Source organism: Panthera pardus, unplaced genomic scaffold (genome assembly GCF_024362965.1).
Source record: "Panthera pardus isolate Hobbes unplaced genomic scaffold, ASM2436296v1 HiC_scaffold_17, whole genome shotgun sequence".
NCBI classification, from domain to species: domain Eukaryota; kingdom Metazoa; phylum Chordata; class Mammalia; order Carnivora; family Felidae; genus Panthera; species Panthera pardus.
The window spans coordinates 150,930,246-150,954,692 of record NW_026526732.1 but is presented as its reverse complement, the minus strand read 5'-3'; the positions used below and the strand labels follow the sequence as shown (position 1 = coordinate 150,954,692).

Below are 24,447 nucleotides of genomic sequence, written 5' to 3'. Positions count from 1 at the left end.
AAACTTTACAGGACAAATCTGACAATGTCCACCTTAACCAAGTGATCACACTAAGCATCATTAGTTGTGAGATGATCTCATCCCTTCTGATGTGAGGCAATGTTAAGTACATGGCACTTTTAAAGAATTAGTCCCCAAATTGGGTAATCAGAATCTAAGTTTTTAATTGAAAAGAAAAAATACAGAGGGATTGGGGAACAAGTTAAATGCCCAGACAGAAATAATAACAGAATCCATAACGTTGGACATTCTATAAAATAACTGGCCTTAGGGTGCCTGGGTGGCTACTTGGTGGAGCATCTGACTCTTGATCTCGGGGTTGTGAGCTCAAGCCCCACATTGGATGTGGAGCCTACTTTAAAACAAAACAAAACAAAACAACTAGCCTTATGTCTTCAAAAAGTCAATTCTATGAAGAAAAAATACTGATTGTTCTGGATTAAAAAGAAAAAAAGAGAGAGGAGGACATAACAACAACAACAACAACAACAACAAAGCAACATATGGAACTTGACTGGATCTTGGGGGTTTTTTAATTAACGCTATAAAAGATTTAAATTGGGGAAGTTTGAATATAGATTAATGTTAGATGATATTAAGAATTATTAACTCATTAGGGATGATAATTTCATCTAAGTGATGCAAGATATATACTGAAGATTTAGGGATGAATGGTCATGGTGTCTGTAACTTGTTTTCAAATAGTTCAGGAAAAGAAAGATATGTACACAGATGGATAGACAACAGAGACTATTAAAGCAGATACAGCAAAATATTAAGATTTGTTGAGTCCTTGTATTGAGTGTTTGGGTGTTTATCATCCTTTTTCCTCAGTTTTTCTGTGTGTTAGACAATTTTCAAAATAAAAAGTTAGAAAGAATTTCTACATGAATATTCTGATTTTTACACAGTAATGGAAGACATTCCAGGATGCATCTCGTTAATATTTCTTCTTTGTTCCCATCAGCAATCAAGAGAGTCTCACCTTCAGATTTCAAGACATATTAAGAAACATCCAAACTTTGTTGTCTCGTTATGCAAGTTTGGCATCAGTATTTTATTAAAAATTCTTGAATTTTTAAATATTAAAACACTGCAACTTACTGGCACAAGAATGACAATATACTAGCAATAAAATCAAAATGAAGCTAAACTATTTAGAAGCAGTAGCAACTCCATAATTCAAAGATAATTTAAACAGGCAATTTTAAAGAGTGCTTCATAAATGTGCAAAGCAACTCTCAGCCTGCAGTGATGCTGCCACACCAGCAGATAATGCTACAGAGCATTTCAGGTGCAGGGGAAAACCCTTTACCCATGGCTGTTGCAATCTCTTAATTAGCTTGAGTTGATGAGTTCATATCAGAATTTGTTTTATTAATTACGTTTATTGCTTACTGAAGTTATTCTTATACTACTTACTAACTGGTACAAAAGTGTTTTAACAACTGGTTGAGCTGTACCAGGGCAGACCAGCTGAATGTCAGTGCTGTTTCCTTCTATTAAGACAGAAGCCACTCAGCTCCTGAGGGAGGGTACTCCCTGCACTGGGACTCTCAGTGCATCACCTGCTCTCCAGGGCTTGTTCCATCCTAATTCCCACTTTCCCGCATTTCCAACTTTTCCTCCTCACTTGATCCTTCTTCCCAACATGTTAACACAAAGTATTATATAAAAAAAAAAAAAAAAAAAAAAAAAAGTTTCTCAATTCTATATAATCTGCCCCTTCCGTTTTTCTTTCCTTGCAAATACAGCCGAATTTATTGAAGACATCTCTTCCTCCACTGCCTCCATTTTCTTCCTCCAAATTACTCCTCCATTGCCTTACATCCTGGGGCTTCTGATCTCACCTGTCCAACGGAACTACTCCCACCAATATCACCAAGGCTTCTTGTTGCCAAATCCAGTAGCCACTCTTCATTCTTGGTGTCAGCATTTCTTGGGAACATCCCACACTTCACCCTTCCTTCTTTCTTACCTGGGCTTTCATTGCACCACACTTTCCAGGTTTCATCCTGTCTGCTGGCTTCTCTTCCCCTGCCCACCCTTTTATGTATGTTCTCCACTTTCTTCCTTGGCCCTCTTCTCTTCTCATGCTGAACTTTCTGTGGGTTATCTACTTTACTCTCCTCCCAGTGTGTTGATGCTGCCCAAATCTGTCTGCAGCCATGACTCCCCCCCTTCCTCCAAGCTCCACTCGAATAAACCCTGTCTCAGGAAATAGCACCATCACCTACTCTGGTTCCAAGTCAGAAATGGTACAAAATCTTGCCTTGTCTCTCTCCCTCCCCCACACAGCAAAACTATTCCCCAGACATTAACTCTACCCTCTAAGTACCCCATAAAACTATTTCTCTTCTTTCCATCAGCCACTACCTTAATTCTTGTTTCCATTCTCTTCCCTTGGATCACTGCAAAAGCCTTGGATCTCTCTACCTTTCCAAACCAGTCTCCACACTGAAACCAAAATGATCTAAGGCACAAATCTCTCCTTGTTCTTAGGCTTAAAGTTCTTCGCTATTCCTCTGGATAAACTCTACACCTTTAGTATGGCTGACAAGGCCTAGCAAGAGCTGGCCCAAGCCTCCCTCTCCAGCTTCACTTTTCCCCACCTCTACCTTGCACCCTAGGCCCCTAAGCCATGCTGAATACATTGGTCTTCCCAGCTCGTCAAGTGCTTGTTCCTTGAGCTTTGCTGTTCCCTCTGGAATCCTCTTGCCTTCTCAATGCCTGGCTAACTCCTGCTCTGTCTTTAGGTCTCAGCTTGGATCTCTGTTTTTCTAGGCTTCCTCTGACTCACCAAGACTAGCTTAGCTGCCTGCTTAGTATTTCCATAGCAATTATTTACCATAGACTACTGATTTTTTTTCTTGCATCCTTATATAACTTGCTATCCAAACACAGCTTCCAGCCCTATACCACTCCTTCCTGATCAGATCCCAAGCACCCCCCCCCCCCCACCAACCAAATGGAGCCACTACTAACTCACAGGATCTTGTATGACTCTTCTCACAGCACTTACTATACTCTTTTAGTAATTGTCTGTTTCCATTCTCTAGTAAATTGTGAACCCCATAAAGGACCACTTCTATATCACTTACCACTTAGGAGCAACTGGCAGATAGTGATTGCTCAACAAAACTTCATTGGGTGAATGAATCCTTGGGGTGATTATAGTTCTATCCACCTTGGTTATGAAGTTCAATAGATACATATAATTAATTTGCATAGTGCTATAGAATTATAGTATTATTAGTATCTGGCTGTTTTACTTCTTGAGGGTACAGTCTATGCCTTATTCAATTCATTTGTTCCAGAAAACTCAGCATGCCTGGCACATATCGTTTTCAACCAACTTGATTGTATTGGTGATCATAAGATATTAAGATAGAGAGGCCCAGATAACTGAACTACCCTATATTGTACACAGCTACCTTGTCCCAGAAACAGGATTAGAACTCAGTCTGAAAAAGAAAAAAAAAGGGGGGGGGGGGGAGGAGGAAGTTGCTCAATGTCTAAATAGAATGCCAGCATGAATGAGAGAAGCAATGAGTTCTCTCCATCAAGAGACTGGTCAGAGAGGTACCTGGCTGGCTCAGTCAGTAGAGCATGTGACTCTTGAGTCACATGAGTCATGAGTTTGAGCCCCATATTGGATGTAGAGATTACTTAAATACATAACCTTAGAGAGAGACAGAGAGAGAGGCCAGAAGCAATGGGAACTGTCAGGGCCCCAGACCTCCATGGTCAAGTATCCCCATAGTGGACATGACCCAGGCCAAGGAGTGTGAGGACGGGGGTGTTGGGTATATCAGCATGGAAGGGAGATGGACCCTGGCTTGTCTCTTTTAGACAGTTTCAACCTTCAGCCCAAGCACTGGTATTAAGGTATTATTTGTCCTTCTCTGGAATCTATTTATTGCTAAGATAGTTCTTTTCCCAGTGTTACTTTCCTACAGTGAGTGAGTCACTGACAGGGGCTGGGAAGAATCATTTACAGTATAGCCCATTGGGGATGTTAGAATTGCCTCCTTCTAAGTCTTTAACATAAACCTACCCCCTCTTCAGCTTCCCCTCCAGCTCCAGGCCTCAACTTTTCATCCCCACCCCCAGATTCTCCTTATGGCCCTAGTGAAACTCATGAGAGAGACAGCAAAGATAAAAAGATAAATGAGAAGCAGCGTTGTGGTGGAGGCGGGGGGTGGGCGGACAAGTAGAATTCTGATTTTCTCCCCTTTCTCCATTTTTTGAGAACACTAATGTCCCTACGTCTAAGCAGCAGATGAGTCTCTTGCTTCCCTAAACATCATGAACCCTCAGAGGAAGCTGAGCCTGGAGCCCCTTTCTTCTATCAGAGCCTTCTGAAGAGCCAAAGATGGGAGACAGGTGGGTTTTTCTCTAACTGGGACTTTTTCTCTTTTATAGCATATTTTGAGCAACCTTTAAGCACATTCACATGCTCACAGTATTTAATCTTTGTTCTGGAATGCAAACTCCAGGACTTATGTCTGCACTGGACCAACAGAGGATGAGCTTGGGAGTATGTGACTAGGCCTCAAAAGCCAAACATATCAGCTTCTCCTAAATATACTTAGTTTCCTTCACTCCTGGATTGCAGGGTTTCTATTGGCATTACGGAAAACTGCCCCATGACCCAGATCCTGCATGGGATGCTTTAGAGTGAAGGGGAAAAATCTGGTACTCGCATTTTCTCCTTCCCCTACACCTAATGGTTTGTCAATCTGTTAAACAATACTTTTTGCTACCACTCAACCCAGACAACATTGTGGTAGCCAACAAAACAAATCTCATTCTCCTTTTCCTCCAAGAATTAAGTCTAGGAGTCCAGTTGCTTGCTTAACAAAGTACAGCAAATGTTAAAATACCCTGACTCACAAGAGAACTAACTGCTGCTGAAATGCACATGACTCCATAAGACAGCTGTCTACCTGCTGACTTCTAGCTCAGACCCTGCACTGCTCATTTTAGCTCCATTCCAAAACCAGGGCAAATGGGATTCAGAAGGCTGATTCTGTGCCCTCCCTTATGAATCTCACAGACCTTCCATGCATGTAGACCTTTAAATAATAAAGCTTAACACTGTACTTAAGAGGCTGGTCTGCTCAAATCGTAAGTGTGCACACTAGTTGTTTGCCAGTAATTAAGATGCTACTTCTACACATTTAATCACCATTTTCACAAACATTGTCTTAACTAAAAATTCTATCAACAGGAAGTCCTAGAATTATAGTGTATGAGCCCCAAAGATTTGGAGAACATCACATACCCTTCTTAATCCAAAAACTTGGGTATCTGAAAATGGGATCTTAATCACGGCAAAGCTGCACATTTAGGTCAGGTCCTGTTCGTGCATCTTTATATGCTCAGTACTTAGCACAGATCCAGACAAACAGTTGACCCTCAAAAAGTAATTGTTGAACTTCAATAAATCCTGTAAAAATCTCACATGGAGACATCAGCTTGTCACACCTCTTACCACTTCTTCTCCAAAAAGATCCTAGTATAACCCAGGTCTAGCAGCAAGGAACACACAAGGCTGCTGCTCAAATCTGAGAAGGAAGGAATGGCATGAACTCAAAAAGAGGGTTGGATTTAGACCAGGCCTCAAAGCCTGAAGTGACTTCCCCGCCCCATGTTGATAACAGGATCCATAAAGTGCAGAATGGGAAAGTGAGCAGAGACAGTGGATTTCAGAGCCTTAGAACCCAGTGAAGTAACCCTTAAGAGAGCTCTTCCTTCCCAAAAAGAATGCATGAGAAAAGAAAGGAGAAGAGAGAAGTCTCCCACAACTGTCGGCCTAAAACAGCCGCTCTCACCTCAGCCCATCTGGGGAAGGGGCTACAAAGCAGACAATCTTTATTCACAATTGGGATGGCAGAGGGGAGGTACCCTCAGGTCAGTCCAAAAGCAGAGATACTGGGTGGAGCAGATGGCACAGGGCAAGGACTCAGCACTCGTCCTCGCCCAGAAGGGCATAAGGGTTTCGGGCAGCCAAGCTGGACCCTGGAGCTGAAGTCGGGGTGTCCTCATCCCCTTCCCCCTCCTCATCCGCATCCCGGTCCTCCTCTCCCTCCTCCTCACAGGAGCTGCTCAGCTCTTCTTCTTCCTCCTCCTCCTCGTCACCTGCTGGCCCCACCCTGCCCTGCAAAACCACCAGCTCTGTGGTCTCCGGATGGGACTCCCAGGTGCCTGGGGAACCAAAACAAGAAAAGAATGGAGGAGAGTTTTAAGCAAGGAACTAAAGCCAGAGAAAGATGGGGAAGAAGCAAAAACTAAGAGTAACAATCAGTTCTGTAGCTGCTGGCATTCATTCATTAATTAATTAATTCATTCATTCAAACTCCCATGGGCTGGGCACCGAACAATAGCTCTGCATACATTAACTCTACTTTCTACCACCACCTTACCAGGAGGCAACTATCACCCTGGTTTTGCAGACCAGGAAACTGTCTCAAAGATGTTTAGTAACACAGAGCTGGCTGACAGGTGTAGAATCCAGATCTGACCCTGGGCCACAAAGCCTTTTGCCTACATCATAGCACAGGAACACTGGCTGTCTGACCTTTCTGTTCACTGTAGCCTGGCGGATGAAAACACAGGCTGAGGCGGCCATCCAGTGCCAGCCGCAGGAGGCTATTGGCTGCTCTGTACACATCATTCCGGGCTGCCTTGGCTGTCTTATAACCACGTTTCTCTGCCCAGGCTGAAGAGAGAAAAGAATAATGGGGAGGGAAGCCGTTAACCGGACCCAGTCACCATCACCCTATTCCCATAACGTAGTCCTTCCACTTTTCTCTGGAACATCCCAGGCCACAGATCTTGCTGGCTCCATGACAGAAATCCAAGCATGAGTAGCCAGATATTTTACCAAGAGCAGAACCTCTGAGAAGAGGAGAGGAGATAGAGCAGGGTAAAGGGCAAGGGGAGAAGCCAGGAACATGGAGCCCACCTTCACAGATGTCCCAGGCACACCAGGGATGTTCTGCTGAGGGATCCTTGGCCTCTGGGTGGCGCAAGTGAAGCAGGACCTGCACAGGGATTCGAGAGGCCAGATAGCCCACTGCGGTGTATGGCTCCTGAATTTGGGCAATGGGGTAGATCCCCGCCAAAACCTGAGGGGAAACAAGAATGCTCAGCCCGTTCCTGGCCTTCTGCTTTCTCTCCCTCCCTGCCCCATCATACCTCATACCTGCAACTGCCTGGGCAGAAGGGAGGGGAATATGAGGCCAGGGCAGTCACAGAGCTTCACAGAAGGGGTGAGAAAGTAGGTCTGAAAGTATCGGGTATGGCCGGGGGTTCTGGAGACACTCACGACCTTCCGCCCCACCAGCCCGTTGATCAGCGAGGACTTTCCCACATTTGGGAAACCTAAAGAAGGCAAGGAAAATTAACACTGGACAGATCCCTACTCTGTGACAGGTAAGACAACAGCTATAGAGAAAAAGGGAAGTAAAGCTCAGAAATCAAGGAAGCAGTATAACCTTAAAAGTTTCAAACAAATCAGGCTCTGGGCTGGCAGGGTTGAATCCTGGCCTCTCCACTTATCAGCTTTGTAACCTCAAGGCAATTTGCTTCACTTTCTGAGCCTCTTTCCTCATTTTACAAGTGAGTAGTCAGGATTAAATAAAACAGAAACAAATAGAACTGTGTGGTTCAGTGCCTGCAGCAGACCAAATGCCCAACACAAGTGAAACATGTATCTCATAATCATTACAACTTGTCCAAGAAGAAGACTATAAATCCTTGGGGGCTCACTGCTGCTCTCTTCAGGACCACCTCCATCATTCTGGGTGACTTTGGTATTTGCACAGGTGTTCTGTTTAGCACTCTGACCTCTCGGTGCCTGCATCTATTTTCCAAAGATCATTTCCTCAACTACCCACTGTCAAGGTTGTACTCTGGACCTTGTCACTTCACACCTTCAAAATATCAACCACAGGCACCACTCTCTCTGCCCTGACATCCTATCAATTCAGCTCACTTACTCTGTTTCCTCAGTTCCAACACATCTTTAACTCTGACCCTAGTACAGAACCACTATTCAATACTGAACTCATGTCCTTACTTCTCTTCTTACCCAACTGAGATCCCAGGCCCCAGCTCTATAGCCAGTAGCTTTCACACTTGAGTTCACCTTGAACTCCCCGGTCCTGCCCCTCTCCTCCATCTTACTCAACCCCATGGCTCCCATCCCCCAATGCCCTGACACTCAGGCTTATCCAAAAATCACCAAGCTCATTCCCACATGAAGACCCTCTCATTTACTGACCCCTTGGTCAGGAAGGCCCTTTTCCCATTATCTCCAAATAGCTACTTCCTCTGAACATCCTGGGCTCTTCTCAGAGGGAGTTTTGCATGAGAACCCTCCTCACTGGATCACTCTCTACCTTTCAATGCCCCTAAATAATATGATTTCAAATCATGAATCAATTTACTTTCAAGAAAATAAGCTCTGTGAGGGTAAGGACTTCTCTGCCATTTTCACAACAGCATAACCCGTCCCTGGAACAGCACCCGGCACTCAGTAAATATTTGCTAAGAACTAGAGGTAAATGAAACCTCAGGACTGCCTGTCCCACAGCAAAGGAAAGGGTCTCTGGGCCTTAATCATACATTCCTTTCCTCCCCAAAAAGAGCAGAGACAAGGCTATTAATTCAGGGAAGATGCTCCTTGACAACAAACTTAATGGGATAAGGCTCAGAAAGATACTAATGCTAACAAAGCTCCTGCTCTGATTTAATGATTGCTCTACTATTGATTACTACCATGTAAACAGTTAAAATCTATGTCTTTCAGAATAACGCCTAGTACATAGTAAGTACCACATAAATATTAAATTTCAACAATCGTGATTATTACCATTATCACTATCTGTCAGGCATCATTAGGCTCTCTGTATGCCATTCCCTTCATTCCTGACATCCATTCTAATTGGGTATCAGCATCCCCATTCTAAAAATCAAAGTAACTAAGACTCAGAATGGGTAAATAACTTCCTCAAAATTAATAAGAGCTAAGGAAAGGGGGAATTTAACTCAGGGGTGCCAGGATACTTCCACTATTGCCGACACCCTCCTTTTCCAAAGAGTGAAACTCTGTACCTCATAGGAGGCTGCCATGCATGGGCCATTGCTTCCTTACCCACACAGCCAATGGTCACCACTCCGTCTTTGTAGCGCTCCCGGGTTGGGCTGGTTGGCTCCATTGCTGAGTCAGTCTGCTGCTCCACAAGGACTGCAGGTCCATCCTCTTCTTCCTCCTCCTCCCCAGAGCCATTTCCCCAGGTGGCCCCAGCCACATCTCGGGCAATCTTCTCCCGCCAGCTGTTTAAGTCCACTGTTCCAAGAAGCAGAATATGATGAAGGTTCTCCCTAGGGCCACCATAAATGACTGCACAGACTATACACTGCACAGCTGATGTAACTGGCGCCCCGAGAGTGCCAACCTGCACAATACATTCTCCCCAGCCTTCACTTGACCCCACACAGAAATCATATGAATGTTTTTGTTTCAGAAAAATACTGGGAAGACTGAAAGCAACAGACCACTGGGGCTCCTGTCTACCTGCTGCCTCTGTTGCCACCAAGTCAGTCTGCTCCCTCTTCTACCCCTCCCTCTGGCTTCTTGCCTACATCCATAAAGAAGGGGTTGACTTTAAGGAAGGTAAGCAAAATGACTTCAAAACTTGGGCTTTCCACATATCGTCCCACAGCTCCCCTCTTAAGAAGTATATACCTTTCCCCGCAGTGATGGCTTCACAGGCTCTCAGTAACTGCTCCGGCCCCAGTGCCCGAGTCCATCCTCTCCCCCGTCTCCGACTCTTCTTCAAAACTGAGATCAGAGGGCACAAAAGTGTTAGCACATGGGCTTATGCACCCCATCTCACCCACCACCCTTAAGACCAATATCAGGGACTCCTTTGTCAACAAGCCTCTCTGTTCTCCCTGTTGTCCCCTACCACCCACCTCTCCCATACTGCCTTCCTCATTGCCCACTCACCGCTACTAGGGTCCTGTGGGGTCCGTGGGTCCCGAGGGAAAGAGGTAAAAAGGACTATGTGGAGCTGGGGATAGTGCTGGTGAAAATAATGCTTCCAGGCAACGACGAGAGCCGGTGGGGCTAGATCCACCTTGTTCAGGACCAAGACCAAGGCCAACCCAAGTTCTCCAGTCACGTACTCGTAAAGTGCTGGTGGGAAATTCACAACCTGGGACAGGGTTGGTGAGAGGAGGGAGCAATGAGAGATCAACCCAGAGTTCTCTGCCTCTAGCTCCCCACTCACCAGGCACAGCTCAGAGACAAGACTCTAGTGGTAGCAGATTCTGGGGTAAAAGGGTAAATCAGCCAAACTAAACTAGGAAAATAAAGTAATGGTAAGCAATACCTGTGCATTTGTGTCTGGGGAACTTCTTACAGGCCCTAATTAGGAATGGAAATGAGCCAAACACAAGACAAGGAAATAGTGATACCTAGCACACTGGGATAAAGGCTGGGGTCAGGAATAGGGGTGGGGGTTGGGATCAAACTTCGCACCTATTTGTATGTGCACGCACTTATGTTTATACACATGCGTATGCACACACATACGCGTGTGCATGTTTGTGGCAAGCATGTGTGGCTGTGTGAGTGCATGTGAGTGCACACATATGTGTACCAATGCGTGTATATATGTTGTTAAGGACTTCCAACCTAAATGTTCCCACAGACCTCCCTTTCTCTCACTAGAGGACAACAGTGAAGTGGTAAAGCCAGATTAACACAAGGGTCATCTAGCAGCAGAGACTAGAGCCTTAACCACTGTCTTAACCACTATTCCAGGTGAGGATGAATTCTGTAGTGACTAACATGATGGAGCAGGGGAAGCCCTAGCTGCCTTCACAGAATCCCTTGGAGCTCCACACTAGAACTTTCTATGGGTCTAGCTCTGGTGGGATGGGAAACAAATTATGTAGTTTTTCATCAAAGGGAAGTAAAAAAAAGGATCAATTAACCAGAGCAGAAGTGGCAAGCTGTGATACTGATGAATAAAAGACTGAGTTCCTGACTGCAGACATCAGTCATACTGATAGAGAAGACTAGAAATGAAAGATACTTCTCCAGCTCCCAATTTCTGCCTCTGTGCTTTACCCTACAAGAATCTTCCTTCCCCCTCCCCCTTGCCACCCTCATTCCCAGTACTCACTGGATGTCGGATATCAGTGATAAGCAGGACAATGTCAGACATCTCCAACACGCGCCACAGCTGCCTCCATGTCTAAAAAGACAACATCAGTGAAGAGTACCTAAGCCTGGAGTCCCTCTCCTACCTGACCCCAGACCAATTTGATGAAAGGTCACTCCTGTCCCCACTGCATTCTCACCTCCAGATTATGCTCAAAGTAGCTGAGTTTCTCAGAGGTGTAAGCCCCATGAATCTTTGCAAGATACTCCTGGAAGCTACGTTCCTCCTGGCTCATTAGCTGCTCCTTGGACATCTCATAGCTCCAAGGAGGACGTCGGGGAAAGTCCAGGACTGTGAAATCAAGAAAAAGTCCAAGTAAGTCTAAGAATAGTTTCAGGGCTCAAGAGTACATCGCAGACCTCTCCTTCCCGGCAGTCAGGTCTTCCTCTTCCAAGCTCCTTCCCCGAGCCCACTCACTGCCTCTCCCAAACATCCGTGTGTTGAGCTCTCACCTGAGCCAGGCTGATAGACCTCTCGGATGTCCAGCTCCAGCAGCTCAGCACTGACCGGCTGTAGCACTTGCTCCCGGGCTGCTTTCTTTCTCCTTTCCACCTCCTCCCGGCTGTCTCGCTCAAAATGCAGCCGGTATCTAATGGGACAGGGACCGCGCCATCTCTTGCAATCCTGTGACCACAAACTCCCCTCTTGGGCAGACAACTTCGTAGAGCTTTCTCTTCAGAGTTGTTCAAGTCTCCTTTCAGTAAGCCCTCCCTCAAGTCTCTCTTTCCCACAGTATTCGACCTTCCCCTAAGCCTCGCCCTTCTAAAAACCAAGAACTCTCTCCAGCCCCTCCGGAAGAGAGAACTGTGGCCTGCTCCGGTGAGCCCAGCTGCCTGCGGAGAACGGTGGCATCCCAGCCCCATCTCCTCCACCAGCAATAGCCGAGTTTCCCCCAATACTCTCACATCCGGGTAGGCGGGGAAGCCCGGACCAGTACACCCCCCTCCCCCGCCTACTCTCACCGATTTGGGTCATAGCCTCGAGGACCCAGCCCCTGGGAAGGCTGCTGGTTGAGCCTGCGGATATGATGGGTCACAGACTCCCCGTCTGAGGTGTCGGTTTGCTCCTCCCGCCGCTCCCGGCTCCCGCTGCGGCTGTTGGAACTGGATCGCAGCCCATCTTGGAGCCCTGCGGGGAGGAGTTGGTGACGCCGAGCTGGCGGGTTCTAAGGGGCTGTAAGACCCCCCTCCTCGGTCAGCCTGGCTTCTCCTCACAAGACCCCACTTCTTTTGAGGCCGGGGGCTCCCAGCCATCCCGCTCAACACCCTACCGGATGTGCGTGGGGGGAGTCATTCCTCCACCAGAGACCTGCGGGGATGGCGCCCGGTTAGAGCTGGAGGGGTTCCCCTCCCCCAACTATCCATCCTTTCCCACCCCTTCCAAGGAGCCTGGGGTAAGAGAATCCCCTCTGCGGTGGCCCGCGAGCGTCCGCGCGCGGCCACCGCCCACTCCCACGCCCCGCAGAGGTGCAGCCGTCACACCCCTCCTTCCAGAGGTGCGGGAGCCCGAGCCCCGCCCCCTCCCCTCGCTCCTGCACTGACCTCGCTTCCGCTCCCGCTTGTCCTGCAACTGCTTCTTCTTTTGCTTCACGCTGAAGGGCTTCTTTCTCGGCATGGCCTGGACCAGTCACCTGGCCCAACCTCCGCCGAGCTCCGGCCGCCTCAACGGACTCCCCCCGGGCAACCCCCGCCGCAAGGGCCTGGGACCCTTGAGGGGGCGGGGCTATGAGGTGACGTCAGCGAGCGGGCCTGGCCGATTCGCCCCAGTGGCCTGGGTGGAAGGCGGACGAAGGGAAATACAGCCACTTTCCTCTGGCAGCGAGGCGAGAGGAAGATGCGGGGTGGGCTACCCGCACGTGAGACTCAGTGGCATGGACAGGGCGCAGCTGCGGCGAGGAAGGAGGCGTGCGTGGGAGGATCAAGCTAACTTCGTCACGGACGCTACCAACTCGCGTTCGGAAGAGGGGGGACGCGTGTCATCACTACCTTGCGCGCTGGGGGAAGCTACCACTCACCTGGAGGGGTGGGTGGAGCAGAGGGCGGGTCCTACCACCTGGGGGAGAGAGAGGCGTGGATGCGCTTAAGATATTTTAGCAACCCCCGGGCTTGACCTTTGTGGAAAGACCGGACTGCGTGTCTTGGCAATGAAGTCAAGTTGCTGAGCTACACTGGGGACAGGGTCAGACGTCTTGAGGGACGGGTGGCAGTCTAAAGAGTCCTGGGCGCGCCACCTTCGTGGGACCAAAATTCTTTGTGGGACGATGATAAGGGCACAGATCATACGGGCAAGCGCGGGCGAGGAGGGAAACCCAGGCGGGACAAGGACTTTTGAAGAGAGGTCAGAGGGCACGAAGTTGTGCCTTCAGCTGTTACCATGGTAACCCGGGACCGGATGTGGCGACTTAAAGGTGCGACAGCGGTCTCAGGCCTTCTGGCCCGACAGCCTATCGACTCTATGGCACATTGTGAGGAGCCGGTTGTGGGGTCTTTTCAGCGAGGAGAGAAGAGAGGAATTTTCTTTTAAGCATTTATAGGAACGCAACAAAAAGAAGGCTTCGGCCTCCATTATCGTCTGGCAGAGACCGAGCCCCACAAAGGCTCCCCGGAGCCTTCCGGAAATGAAGGGGCAGGAGCCTCAGCTTCTCAGTCCACCCAACGGAAGCGGAAACAGAATCCCAGCGTGCCCCTTCCTCACTACCCTCCAAATCCCGCTGCAGCCATTGCCGCAACCACGATGCCGAAACGAAAGAAGCAGAGTCAGCAGCAGCAGCCGCCACTGCAGCAGCCCCCGCTGCCAGAGCGGGAAGAGACTGGAGACGAGGAGGATGGGAGTCCCATAGGTGAGGAGCCCGGGAGGGGTGTGCACATGCCTGTCAGCTGGTCAAGGCAAGGGGATGGGGTCTGAAAAGGCGCGGGGGAGGGGGCTCTAACGGAAGGAGGAAGGGCGCAAGCGCTGGGGCGGGGATAGGAGGCTGTCCGATGTGGAGTCCTGAGCGAGTTCTCTTCCTTGACTCCTCAACTTCCATCCGGCCCCTAACCTTTCTGAAGAAGACAAGGGAGAAAAGGATAAAGAGCTCGTGTGCGCAGCCGCAGAAGGCAAGCGGGGGGGGGGGGGGGGGGGCCTGGAGAGGTTGCAGATTGCGATGTCTAGAATAACAACTTGTGACCAGACTTGCACAGAGAAAGTGGAAATGCTGCCTTCTCTAAACTATTCTGGGGCGGGAGGTGTGAAGGGATCGCTCTGATTGGCCAATAGTTAGGGAGAGGAATTGGATTACCTCTCGAATCACCTGGGATGTTTTGGATAGCAACTATGTGAGGGAAAGAGAAAGCTGTAAGTATCCTTTCCGCATTGTGTGCTCATTTTGACTGAGTCTCTACTTTTTTTTTTTTTTTTTTTTTTTTTCAAACTCTGAGAACGCTTTGCAGAGGAAAGGGCAGATAGATGGGCTAACAACTTGTAACACTGCTGAGAATATATCTGGCTGTACTGATTGGATTAAAAGATGAGTAGCAGAAAACCATAACAGGATCATCAGTACTTTAGTCCATTCTGGTGACTATATTTTCGTGTCTACTCTTAGGACCACCCAGCCTTCTGGGCCCTCCCCCCATGGCCAATGGAAAGCCTGGTGACCCCAAGTCAGGTGAGGACAAGGGGGCTCTGATCCTTTGATTAGATCCTGGAGAAGGGAGCAAGGGAGGGACTACAACCCAGGAAGGACTCAAAACCAAAACATCAGGGATTCTTTACGTAAATTAATGGAAAAATGTTGTATATTCACAGATTGGAAAGTTCAATGATGTAAAAATGTCACTTCTTCCCAAATTGATCTACAGATTCAATGCATTCCCAGTTACAATCCCTATAATGGAAATAAGCCTTCTGTGTTATTACATGGAAATGCAAAGGATCAGGCTGAGAGATTGCAAAGACAGTCTTGAAATAGGAGGACTTATTACTGTAAAACTATGGTTACTATGATGTGGTATTGTCATAAATCAGTATCTCGGTACAAAGAGACTAGTAACAGGCCTGCACATATGTAGACACTTCATTTGTGATGAAGATGGAGCTGAAATAGTGGATGTTGCAGTAGATCATGCTGGATCAATTGGATATTCACGGGTGGGGGGGATGAAATCTGAACTATTCATGTGTAAACATCAATTCCACGTGAACTGTAGATCTGAGTGTTAAAGGTAAAGAAAATAAATACATTTCATAGTCTTAGAGGAGATACGAGTTCTTAAACAGACAAGAAGCACACACACACTAACCATAAAGGAAAGATTGATAAACTGAACTACATTAAACTTTTATCAACCAAATAACACCATTAAGAAATTAATAGGAAGCTAGAGAGTAGAAGATATTTGCAATAAGTATAACCAATAAAGAGCTCATATCTAGAATATATACAGAACTCTTCTAGACAACCTGTTAGAAAAGTGGGCAAAGGACCAGAGCAGCTGTTTCTCAAAAACTGAGATCTAAGTGACCAAGAACATGTGAACAAGAACTCAGTATCATTAGTTGTCAAATAACTGCAAGATAAAAACACACCACTTTGAAGTTGAGACCCTTGTGCACTGTTGCTGAGATAGTAAAATGATGCAATTCTATAGAAAACACTATGGCGTTTCCTCAAAAAAATTAGAAATAGAGCTACCATGTGATACAACAGTCCCACTTCTGGGTACATATCCAAAAGAGTGGAAAGCAGGATCTTGAAGGAATATTTGCACACTCCTATTCTTGCAGCATTATTTACAATAGCCAAGAGCCAGAAGCAACCGAAGTGTCTATTGAGAGATAAATGGATATACAAAATATGGTATATTCATACAATGGAATATTATTCATCCCCAAAAAGGAAGAGAATCCTTGTGTGTTATATAGCATGGATGAACCTTGAGGCCATCTTGCTAAATGAAACAAGCCAGTCAGAAAAAGACAAATGTTGTATGATTCCACTTATTTGAGGTATCAGAAGTAGTCAGATTCATAGAAGCAAAGTATAATGGTGGTTGCCAGGAGCTGAGTGGAGGAAAGGAGAGTTGTTAAAGATCTGTTTCACAACAATGAGGATTTACTGAACACTACTGAAAAATGCACTTAAAAATATTTAGATGGCAAATTTTACGTGCCTGGCTGGCTCATTCAGTAGAGCATGCGACTCTTGATCTCAGAGTTGTGAGATCGAGCCCCATGTTGGGCATGGAGTTTGCTTTAAAAAAAAAAAGCAAATTTTATGTTACGTGTTCTACCGCAATTTAAAAACAAAAAACAAACAAAAACTCCCCAGAATGGCAAAAATGAAAAAAATTTATATTACTAAGTGTTGTCAAGGCTATGGAACAATGGCCAGTGGGAGTGTAAATTGGTACAGCCACTTTGAAAAAGAAAGTTTGACTTCATTAAATTTTACCATACATATACCCTAGGACCCAACAATACCTATACTACGTTTATCCTCAACAGAAATGCATACATATGTGTAACAAAGACATGTATAAAAATGTTCATAGCAGCATTTTTCGTTATAGCCCCAAACTGGAATCCACCCACATGTCCACCATCAGTAGAATGGATAAATAAGTTGTTGTGTGTGCATGCAATGGGATACTACACTGCAATGAAAATGAACGAACTCCTGCTACAGGCAACTTGGATGAATCTCACAAACACGATGTTGAGCGAAAGGAGCCAGACAGAAAAGAATGCAGACTGTATGATTCCATTTATGCGAAGTTCAAAAAACAGGCAAAAACTAACCTATGGTGCTAGAAGTCAGGATAGTGGTTCCCTTTGGGGAGGAGGGTGGAATAGTGGGGGAGGAGGGGCACAAATGGGGGGAGGACTTCTGAGTGCTAAGAAGGCTCTATCCCTTCACCTGGGTGGTAAAAACACAGGTGTGTTTACTTTGATGGTAATTGAGTTGTGCTTTTAAAATTGGCGTATTTTTCTCTATGTATATTGTACTTCAATAAAAAGTAAAAGAACAAAAACACAGGGCTTTTTTCTCAGGATTAAGGTGGCCACTGATCACCTTTCCGTGTCTGTCTTTCTCTTTCTCTCCAGCTCTTCACAGAGGTCCTCCAGGCTCAAGGGGACCAATGATTCCACCACTGCTGAGTCTCCCACCTCCTCCCCGGGGCAGAGGCCCAATTCGGGGGGGCGTAGGCCCCAGATGTGGCCCATATGGTCGTGGTTGGTGGGGGGCCAATACTGAACCTCCTTTTCCTGGACCAGGCCATGGGGGTCCTTCCAGGGGAGGCTTTCACAAAGAGCAGAGAAATCCTCGAAGGCTCAAAAGTTGGTCTCTTATCAAAAATGCCTGCCCACCCAAGGATGGCCCCCAAGTTATGGAAGGTGAGGTCCTTTTTTTTTTTTTTTTTTTTTAAATGCCTATACACATTCAATACTCATCACTCCCAGAATGCCTGTGACTCTTCTCTTTTGGGCTATCCTTTGTCCTTTTGAAGTAGAAGTAGCCCTGAATGTGTTTTTCTGCCAGAGAATGACTACCGTTATCACTACCACTACCAAATAAATACCTGGAAATGGTAGGGAGTAGGAAATCTGACTGCCCTCTCTATTTCTGGTTTTTGTTATATCTTATTTTCTTTCTTATATTTTAAACTGCCCAATTTTTACTTGTTCACAGACAAATCCAACCGCCCTGTCTGCCGACACTTTGCCAAAAAGGGCCACTGTCGATATGAGGACCTCTGTGCCTTCTACCACCCAGGCGTCAATGGACCGCCTCTGTGAGACTGTGCCTTCCCATCCAGGCTGGAAGGAGCCCTCTGTGACCTAGCGGCCATATATTTCCCTGTGGCCCTGTGATGGCTACTGTGAGGCTGTTCCACCCACCACCCTCAGTCAGTGACACCCACCCCCATCTGTCACTTTCCTGTTTGGGGTTCAGAGTTGTGTTTCATCACTGGTGCCCAGTGTGTGATCCAGCCTCCAGAGACTCGCCTTCGGGACCCCATCTTTGCTCCCTTCAACTGCCTCCTGGATCCTCTTCCCCCTCACCAACTGACTGCTGAACAGGAAACCTCTTTGGTGCTGTTTCTTGTGCATCTGCCCACCCAGCCCCCAGTACTGCCCTCGATTCCTGAGAGCTCTGGAGCAATTTCCTACCATTCCCATCTAGCTGCTTAAATCCTTTTTATGTGACAACCCTTACCCCAAAAGTTGCCAGTTGCTCTGTGAAACTCACCAGGTTGACCTGGGGTTGAGTATGGATGACTGGTGCAGAGATACTTCCTGAAAGGCCACTCTCCCTGCTTTTGGATTTTGTAGTTTCTGCGTCAGTAGCATGATCCCCACCGCTCTGGTCTGTGATCACTGTGCTTTGTGAAACTGTGCATCCCCTCGTACGTAGCCTCTCTCAGTGTCCGTGGCATCTTTGTGACTTCCCAACACTAGAGTAAGTTTTTCTGCCAAAACAAGTGAGACTCGGTGCCCTCTAGACTTTCCACACCTCCCAACATGGGAGAATTGTGAACCTTTCTGCAAGACTGCCTCCCTGGTCTCCCCATCCTGGTGTCGGGTTTTCTGGGTTTGACACAAGCCCATGAGATGTCCTCTAAAGCTTCTGATGGGCAACCCTGTCTCCTCTCCAGCCCACTTTAGTTAGACTATGTCATTGTGAGGCCACCAGCCCTTTCGTCTGAATTCTGTGAATCTCCACCCGGCCTACCTTTGGGTGGAACCTGGACAGTACTGTCGCCCTCGTCTAACCTTCTTCCCTGCATCCCTGGCACTGGTTGTTTTCTGTGAAAACGGCAGTGAACAGGCTCAGTTTTGAACTGGCCCTGAGGAAATGGGTCAGGAGTTGTGTGGGCAAGAGGGAAGGATGAGAGCCGTTGGAGAAAGAATGAATTTTTTTTCTTTTTAACATTTTTTTATATTAGTAATAAATGCAGTGGAAACAAGCATTTTCTTCAATCCCTGTGTTCCAGTCATCTCTGGAGGTACAGATGAGGCTGTTCTTGTTGGAGTCAACTTTATTCTTTCATTTGTTCATATACAGTGGTAATAGAGAAGACAATGCTTGAGTTTCTTTCAATCTGAAGGAACCAGTGAGGTCCCATTAACCTATAAGCATCAAGTACACACCAGGCTGTATTACGTTCAAGGGTAAAATTTTATAGGAAAAAAGAAAGGCCAAGTATCCATGGAGTAATTTTTAAAGACTTTACCCATGTTTGTAGATTTGATGTTTATGGGAGTGGTAATGACAAAACAGTCTTTCAGCAAATATATGTGGAGTGACTGTGGGCCTGACAATACACTAAGCACTAGAAATAACAGAGACAAAACCAATGAATTTATAGGGGACACCGTTAGTCATAAAATCATGAACATGTGTAAGGTTGCATTTGTCAAAAGCAAGACATGATGAAAAGGGAGTATGTAATAAAGGGAGACTGGGAAGGTGACCTTTACACAAGCCCTGAAGGAAGTGAGGTGGGAGAGTGAAGTCTAAGCAAAGGTGTTTGCTTAGAGTTGGGAAGAGTAGGAGATGAGGCAGAAGAAAGAGGAACTAGACCACTCAGAACCTTGCAGAACACAGATTTGGGTCTTAAGACCGAAGCCTTTGAAGAGTTTTAGGCAGGTGAGTATAATGGATTAGATTAGTTTTTCAAGAAGATCCACTCAATATATACAGCTGGCCAGGCTTGGAAATGCCTTCGAAGGGAACTTCAGTAGTCCAGGTGAGTTGTGATGATGGTATAGACTTGGGGACTGGAATGGAAGAAAAGTAATTTGAAAATAGATCAAAATGAAAGTATTTTAGGTTTTAGTTTTTAGTATGTTAGGTTTTTCTGGTTTGCATAACTACCATTTTAAAAAAAGGTAAGAAAACAGGCATAATGCTGCTAATTTGTTTTTGAAGTTAGTGAGCTTCCTTTTAAGACTTCCAAGAAGAGAGATAAAAAAGGTATTTGCACATATAGGTTTGGTATTTAGATTAAAACTAGTGACATAAATGCTGCATATCTGAGTTTTTTGCATATAGGTGGCAGTTAAACCATACGCATAGAAACATTTATTCCCTAAATATTAAGTGCCTGCTATGGCCCAGTTTATCAGCTTTTCAGTTCAGTTGTAACAGAACAAAATTAGTCTTAGAAGTTTATGTTTCACAGCTTCAGAGGTAGTCCAAGGCATCATGCCACCACAAGGTCCTCAGGTATTCAGAACCCATCCCTCCAGGTTTCAGCTCCATAATTCCTTGAGTCAAGATTCTTTTATTCATGGTTTGGGAAGTGAAGCTTTAGCTTGCTTATCCATGCTCCAAGACTCAGTATGGACCAGGAAGGGCAGAGGATACCACCTGTGTTGGAGGAAATTTCCTTAAAGCTAACACAACTTCAACTTTGTGCCACTGGCCGTAACAGTCTTGTGGCCAATACCTAGCTGCCACTGAGGCTTGGAAAAGTACTCTTTATTCAGGCAGCTACATATTACGCAAAATAATTGGACTTTCGGGATGAATGTCCTCAGCCACTCTGCTAAAATTTGTGGATGCAACAGAGAATAAGACAAAGTGTCAATACCCTCTAGCCAAAGACCATGAGGAACATAACACACCTGTGGTTAAACAGTTGGATTTATTTCGTCTGCAGAAACCATCTCCCTAAGAGGGTTAAGAATGACAGAATTAAAGGTTTGTGTTAGGTGATTTGGAGGGAGGGTTCAAGGAAATGAAATTGTGGATTGGGTGCTGTCAGGAAGTGAGGGCAATTCTATGATTGCACTTCTTAATCTTACCTAAAAGGAGGGAGGAATGAAACATGGCTAAAGCTGTGGCTGGTCAAAAAAAACATTCATTTTAGCTGAGAGGGGGCTGTTTAATATTTATGGTTTGCACAATGATCTTATCTTTGTGTTTAGAAAGATTCTAAACTTTGTCTTACTTTATGACAGTCACAGTAACCTTGTCTGACATTGGTGTTCTATGAGGTTATGTTCAACCTGAGCTCCATGGCCTAGCTGTTAGGATCCCATCGTCGGGCTGTTTTTCTCAAAAGTGAACAGATGAATAATTACAGGTTGTGATTGGGGGTACTATATAGAGAATAATGGTTGGGGGCTACTCAAGACATGGTGGTTGGAATAGAACTCTGAAGAATCTGTTGCTGAAATCACCTGAGGAGAATGTCAAATGGGAAGAAGTGAGGGCTCAGGATAACCTGACAGCCTTGAGGAGGGCTGACATTTGATGGCCAAATAAGGACAAGGATGAACCTGACAAGGGGATTGAGGAGAGATGGCCAGAGAGGTTTGAGGAGAGATCTCAGAGTGTAGCGTCTTCTCTTTGCTTCCTCTGTGCAAGGTACCATGTCAAGTTTTTATACTTACTGTCTTATGTAAGTTTCACATTCATTCAATAAATACTTTAATGCCTACTCTGGGCTAGGCATTGTTTAGGGGCTGGGGATATAAAAATGAGAAAGACAAAATTCCTACCTATATGGTGCTTACAACCTATTGAGGATGATAGACAATAAGTACATGTGTAATATAATCTTAAGTAATAAGTGCTCTAAAGAAAAAGTGAAGGAAGAGGCTGGAGAGTGACAGGTGGAAGAGAATAAATCAATACTACAATAGGGCCTCTTAGAGGAGATAAGATGTGAATAGAGGCTGAAATTGAATAAAAAAGCAACCATATGAATATTTGAGGGAAGTGCATTCCAAGCATTGGGAACATCACAAAAGCCCTGAGGCAGGAATGAGTTTGAAGTAAAACAGAAGGCCAGTACGGCTAGACTATGGGAGATGAGATCAGGAAGTTCAACAGGGGCCAAGTCATACAGAACCTGGTAGGCTTTGGCAAAGCACTTGAATTTTATTCTGAGGGTTTGAACAGCTGATTTACATTTAAGTTTATTTTTGAGAGAGAGAGAGAGAGAGCGCGTGCACGTGCACGCGCAAGTCAGTCCCGCGAGAGCAGGGAAGGGGCAGAGAGAATCCCAAGCAGCTCCAGGCTTGAACCAGAGATCGTGATCTGAGGTGAAATCAAGAGTCAGATGCTTGGGGCATCTGGGTGGCTTAGTCGGTTGAGTCTGGCTTCAGCTCAGGTCATGATCTCACGGTTTGAGAGTTTGAGCCCCACATCTGGTTCTGTGCTGACAGCTCATAGCCTAGAGCTTACTTCGGATTCTGTGTTTTCCTCGCTTTCTGCCCCTCCCCCACTCGCACTCTGTCCTTCTCTGACTCTCAAAAATAAAGAAACATAATAAAAAAAAATTTTTTTTTTAAAGAGTCAGATGCTCAACTGACTCAACAGCCACCTAGGTGCCCCACAACTGATTTACATTTAATTTTTTTTAACGTTTTATTTTTGAGAGAGAGAGAGGAGAGAGACTAGGGGAGGGGCAGAGAGACAGGGAGACACAGAATCCAAAGCAGTCTCCAGGCTCTGAGCTGTCAGCACAGAGCCCGAAAATGGGGCTCAAACTCATGAACCATGAGATTATGACCTGAGCTGCAGCCACGCAGGTGCCCCAACTGATTTACATTTTAAAACTACTACTAATGTAGGTGTGAAGATAGACTAGAGAATGAGAATGACAGCAGGGCCACCAGTTAGGGACCACATTGGTGGTCCAGGGAAAAGAGATGGTGGCTTGGTCTGGGGTAAAGGTGGAGAGAGGTGGGCAGATTTGGGATATGTCTTAAAGTCTCTGTTGATGGCAACTCCACCTTCCTACTTACTCAGTCCAGAAACCTTAGAGTCTTTCTTATTTATTTATTTATTTATTTATTTATTGTCACACCTGACATCCAAAATCCAACGCATTACAAAACCTGCTGGCACTTTTTCAAACATATCCAGAAATCAGTCCTTTTTTCCACCTCCAATACCATTGCCCTGCTCTGAGTCACCAACACCCCCTAACATGTCACCCTGCTTCTGCCATTCCTCCCCACCCTGTGACCCTCAGTTTATGAGAATAAACTGTTGAACAATTTATTCTCAGCTCGACCTTCAAAGTCATCCTCTTAATATGTAGGCCAGGTCATGTCACTGCTCTGCTCAAAACCTTGTAATGACTTTCTATTTTAGTCAAGAATAAAAGCAAAAAAATTTTTTTAATTTTTTTAAGTGTATTTATTTTTGAGAGAGAGAGAGAGAGACAAAGTGCAAGCAGGGGAGAGGCAGAGAGACAGAGACACAGAACCCAAAGCAGGCTCCAGGCTCTGAGCTGTCAGCACAGAGCCCAACGTGAGGGTGAGGCTCGAATTCACGGACCATGAGATCATGACCCGAGCAGAAGTCCGCCACTTAACCAACTGAGCCACCCAGGCACTCCAAGAAGACAAATTCTTGACCTGCAAGACCCTTCCCAATCCAGACACTGCTTTACTTCTCTGTTTGCCTCTCCAACAACTTCTTATTCACATTGCTCCAGCCACTCTGGCCTCCTTGCTGTTTGCTCCTCATATATGCCAAGTATACTTCTGCTATAGAACATTGCTCTAGCTATACCTTCTCCCAGCAAGCCTCCTTTCCTGGAAATCCATACAGCCAAAAATCTCACCTTCTTCAAGAATTTGCTTGAATTTCACCTCACTGAGCCTTCATGAACATTCTAGTACTATAACCCCTGCCCTCCTGATACTTTTTACCTTGACCTGTATTTTCTTTTTTCCTTAGCATTATCTCCCCTGCTAGAAATGTAAGCAGAGATCTTTATTTCATTCACTGATCCCAGGAGCCTAAAAGAGAGCCTGGCATATACCATGTGTGTGCGCTCTCTCTCTCTCTCTCTCTCTCTCTCTATATATATATATATATCTATATATATATAGATATATATATATCTATATATATACAAATATATATTTAAAATTTTTTAATGTTTATTTCTGAAAGATAGAGTGTGGGTGGGGGAGGGGCAGAGAGCAGGAGACACAGAATCCGAGGCAGGCTCCAGGCTCTGAGCTGTCAGCACAGAGCCTGATGTAGGGCTTGAACTCACGAACAGTGAGATCATGACCTGAGCCGAAGTCGGAGGCTTAACCAACTGAGCCACCCGGCACCCTAATAAATATATTTTTTAAAGAAATGAAGTATGATGAGGGGGAATTGAGAAAGAGAATGACTTTTCAAGTTTGGGCCCAAGTAACCAAATGAAAGGTGGTGCGATTTCTTGATGGAAAACCTGGAAGAGAA

General features: G+C 45.8%; 2 protein-coding genes across 5 annotated transcripts; one reads left to right on the top strand and one right to left on the bottom strand.

Annotated features, from left to right (window-relative positions):
* Positions 1-5,860: 5,860 nt before the first annotated feature.
* On the bottom strand, positions 5,861-13,129 carry GNL1 (G protein nucleolar 1 (putative)). Its single transcript, XM_019419943.2, has 12 exons — positions 12,785-13,129; positions 12,206-12,371; positions 11,696-11,832; positions 11,383-11,534; positions 11,205-11,276; positions 10,022-10,229; positions 9,758-9,853; positions 9,164-9,358; positions 7,211-7,389; positions 6,971-7,133; positions 6,584-6,724; positions 5,861-6,210 (listed from the first exon to the last, which is right to left on the bottom strand). The coding sequence occupies exons 1-12, from the start codon at positions 12,855-12,857 to the stop codon at positions 5,969-5,971; spliced, it is 1,824 nt and encodes a 607-aa protein (XP_019275488.1). The 5' UTR covers positions 12,858-13,129; the 3' UTR covers positions 5,861-5,968.
* A 689-nt stretch (positions 13,130-13,818) lies between these two features.
* Positions 13,819-19,205, top strand: PRR3 (proline rich 3). 4 transcript variants are annotated; one of them, XM_019419944.2, is made up of 5 exons: positions 13,819-14,082; positions 14,827-14,889; positions 16,793-16,975; positions 17,328-17,618; positions 17,914-19,205. In XM_019419944.2, the coding sequence occupies exons 1-5, from the start codon at positions 13,977-13,979 to the stop codon at positions 18,018-18,020; spliced, it is 750 nt and encodes a 249-aa protein (XP_019275489.1). In that variant the 5' UTR covers positions 13,819-13,976; the 3' UTR covers positions 18,021-19,205. The 4 variants fall into 4 exon arrangements, with proteins under 4 accessions (XP_019275489.1, XP_019275492.1, XP_019275493.1 ...); XM_019419945.2 differs by lacking the exon at positions 13,819-14,082 and adding an exon at positions 14,372-14,576; XM_019419947.2 differs by lacking the exon at positions 16,793-16,975.
* Positions 19,206-24,447: the final 5,242 nt, after the last annotated feature.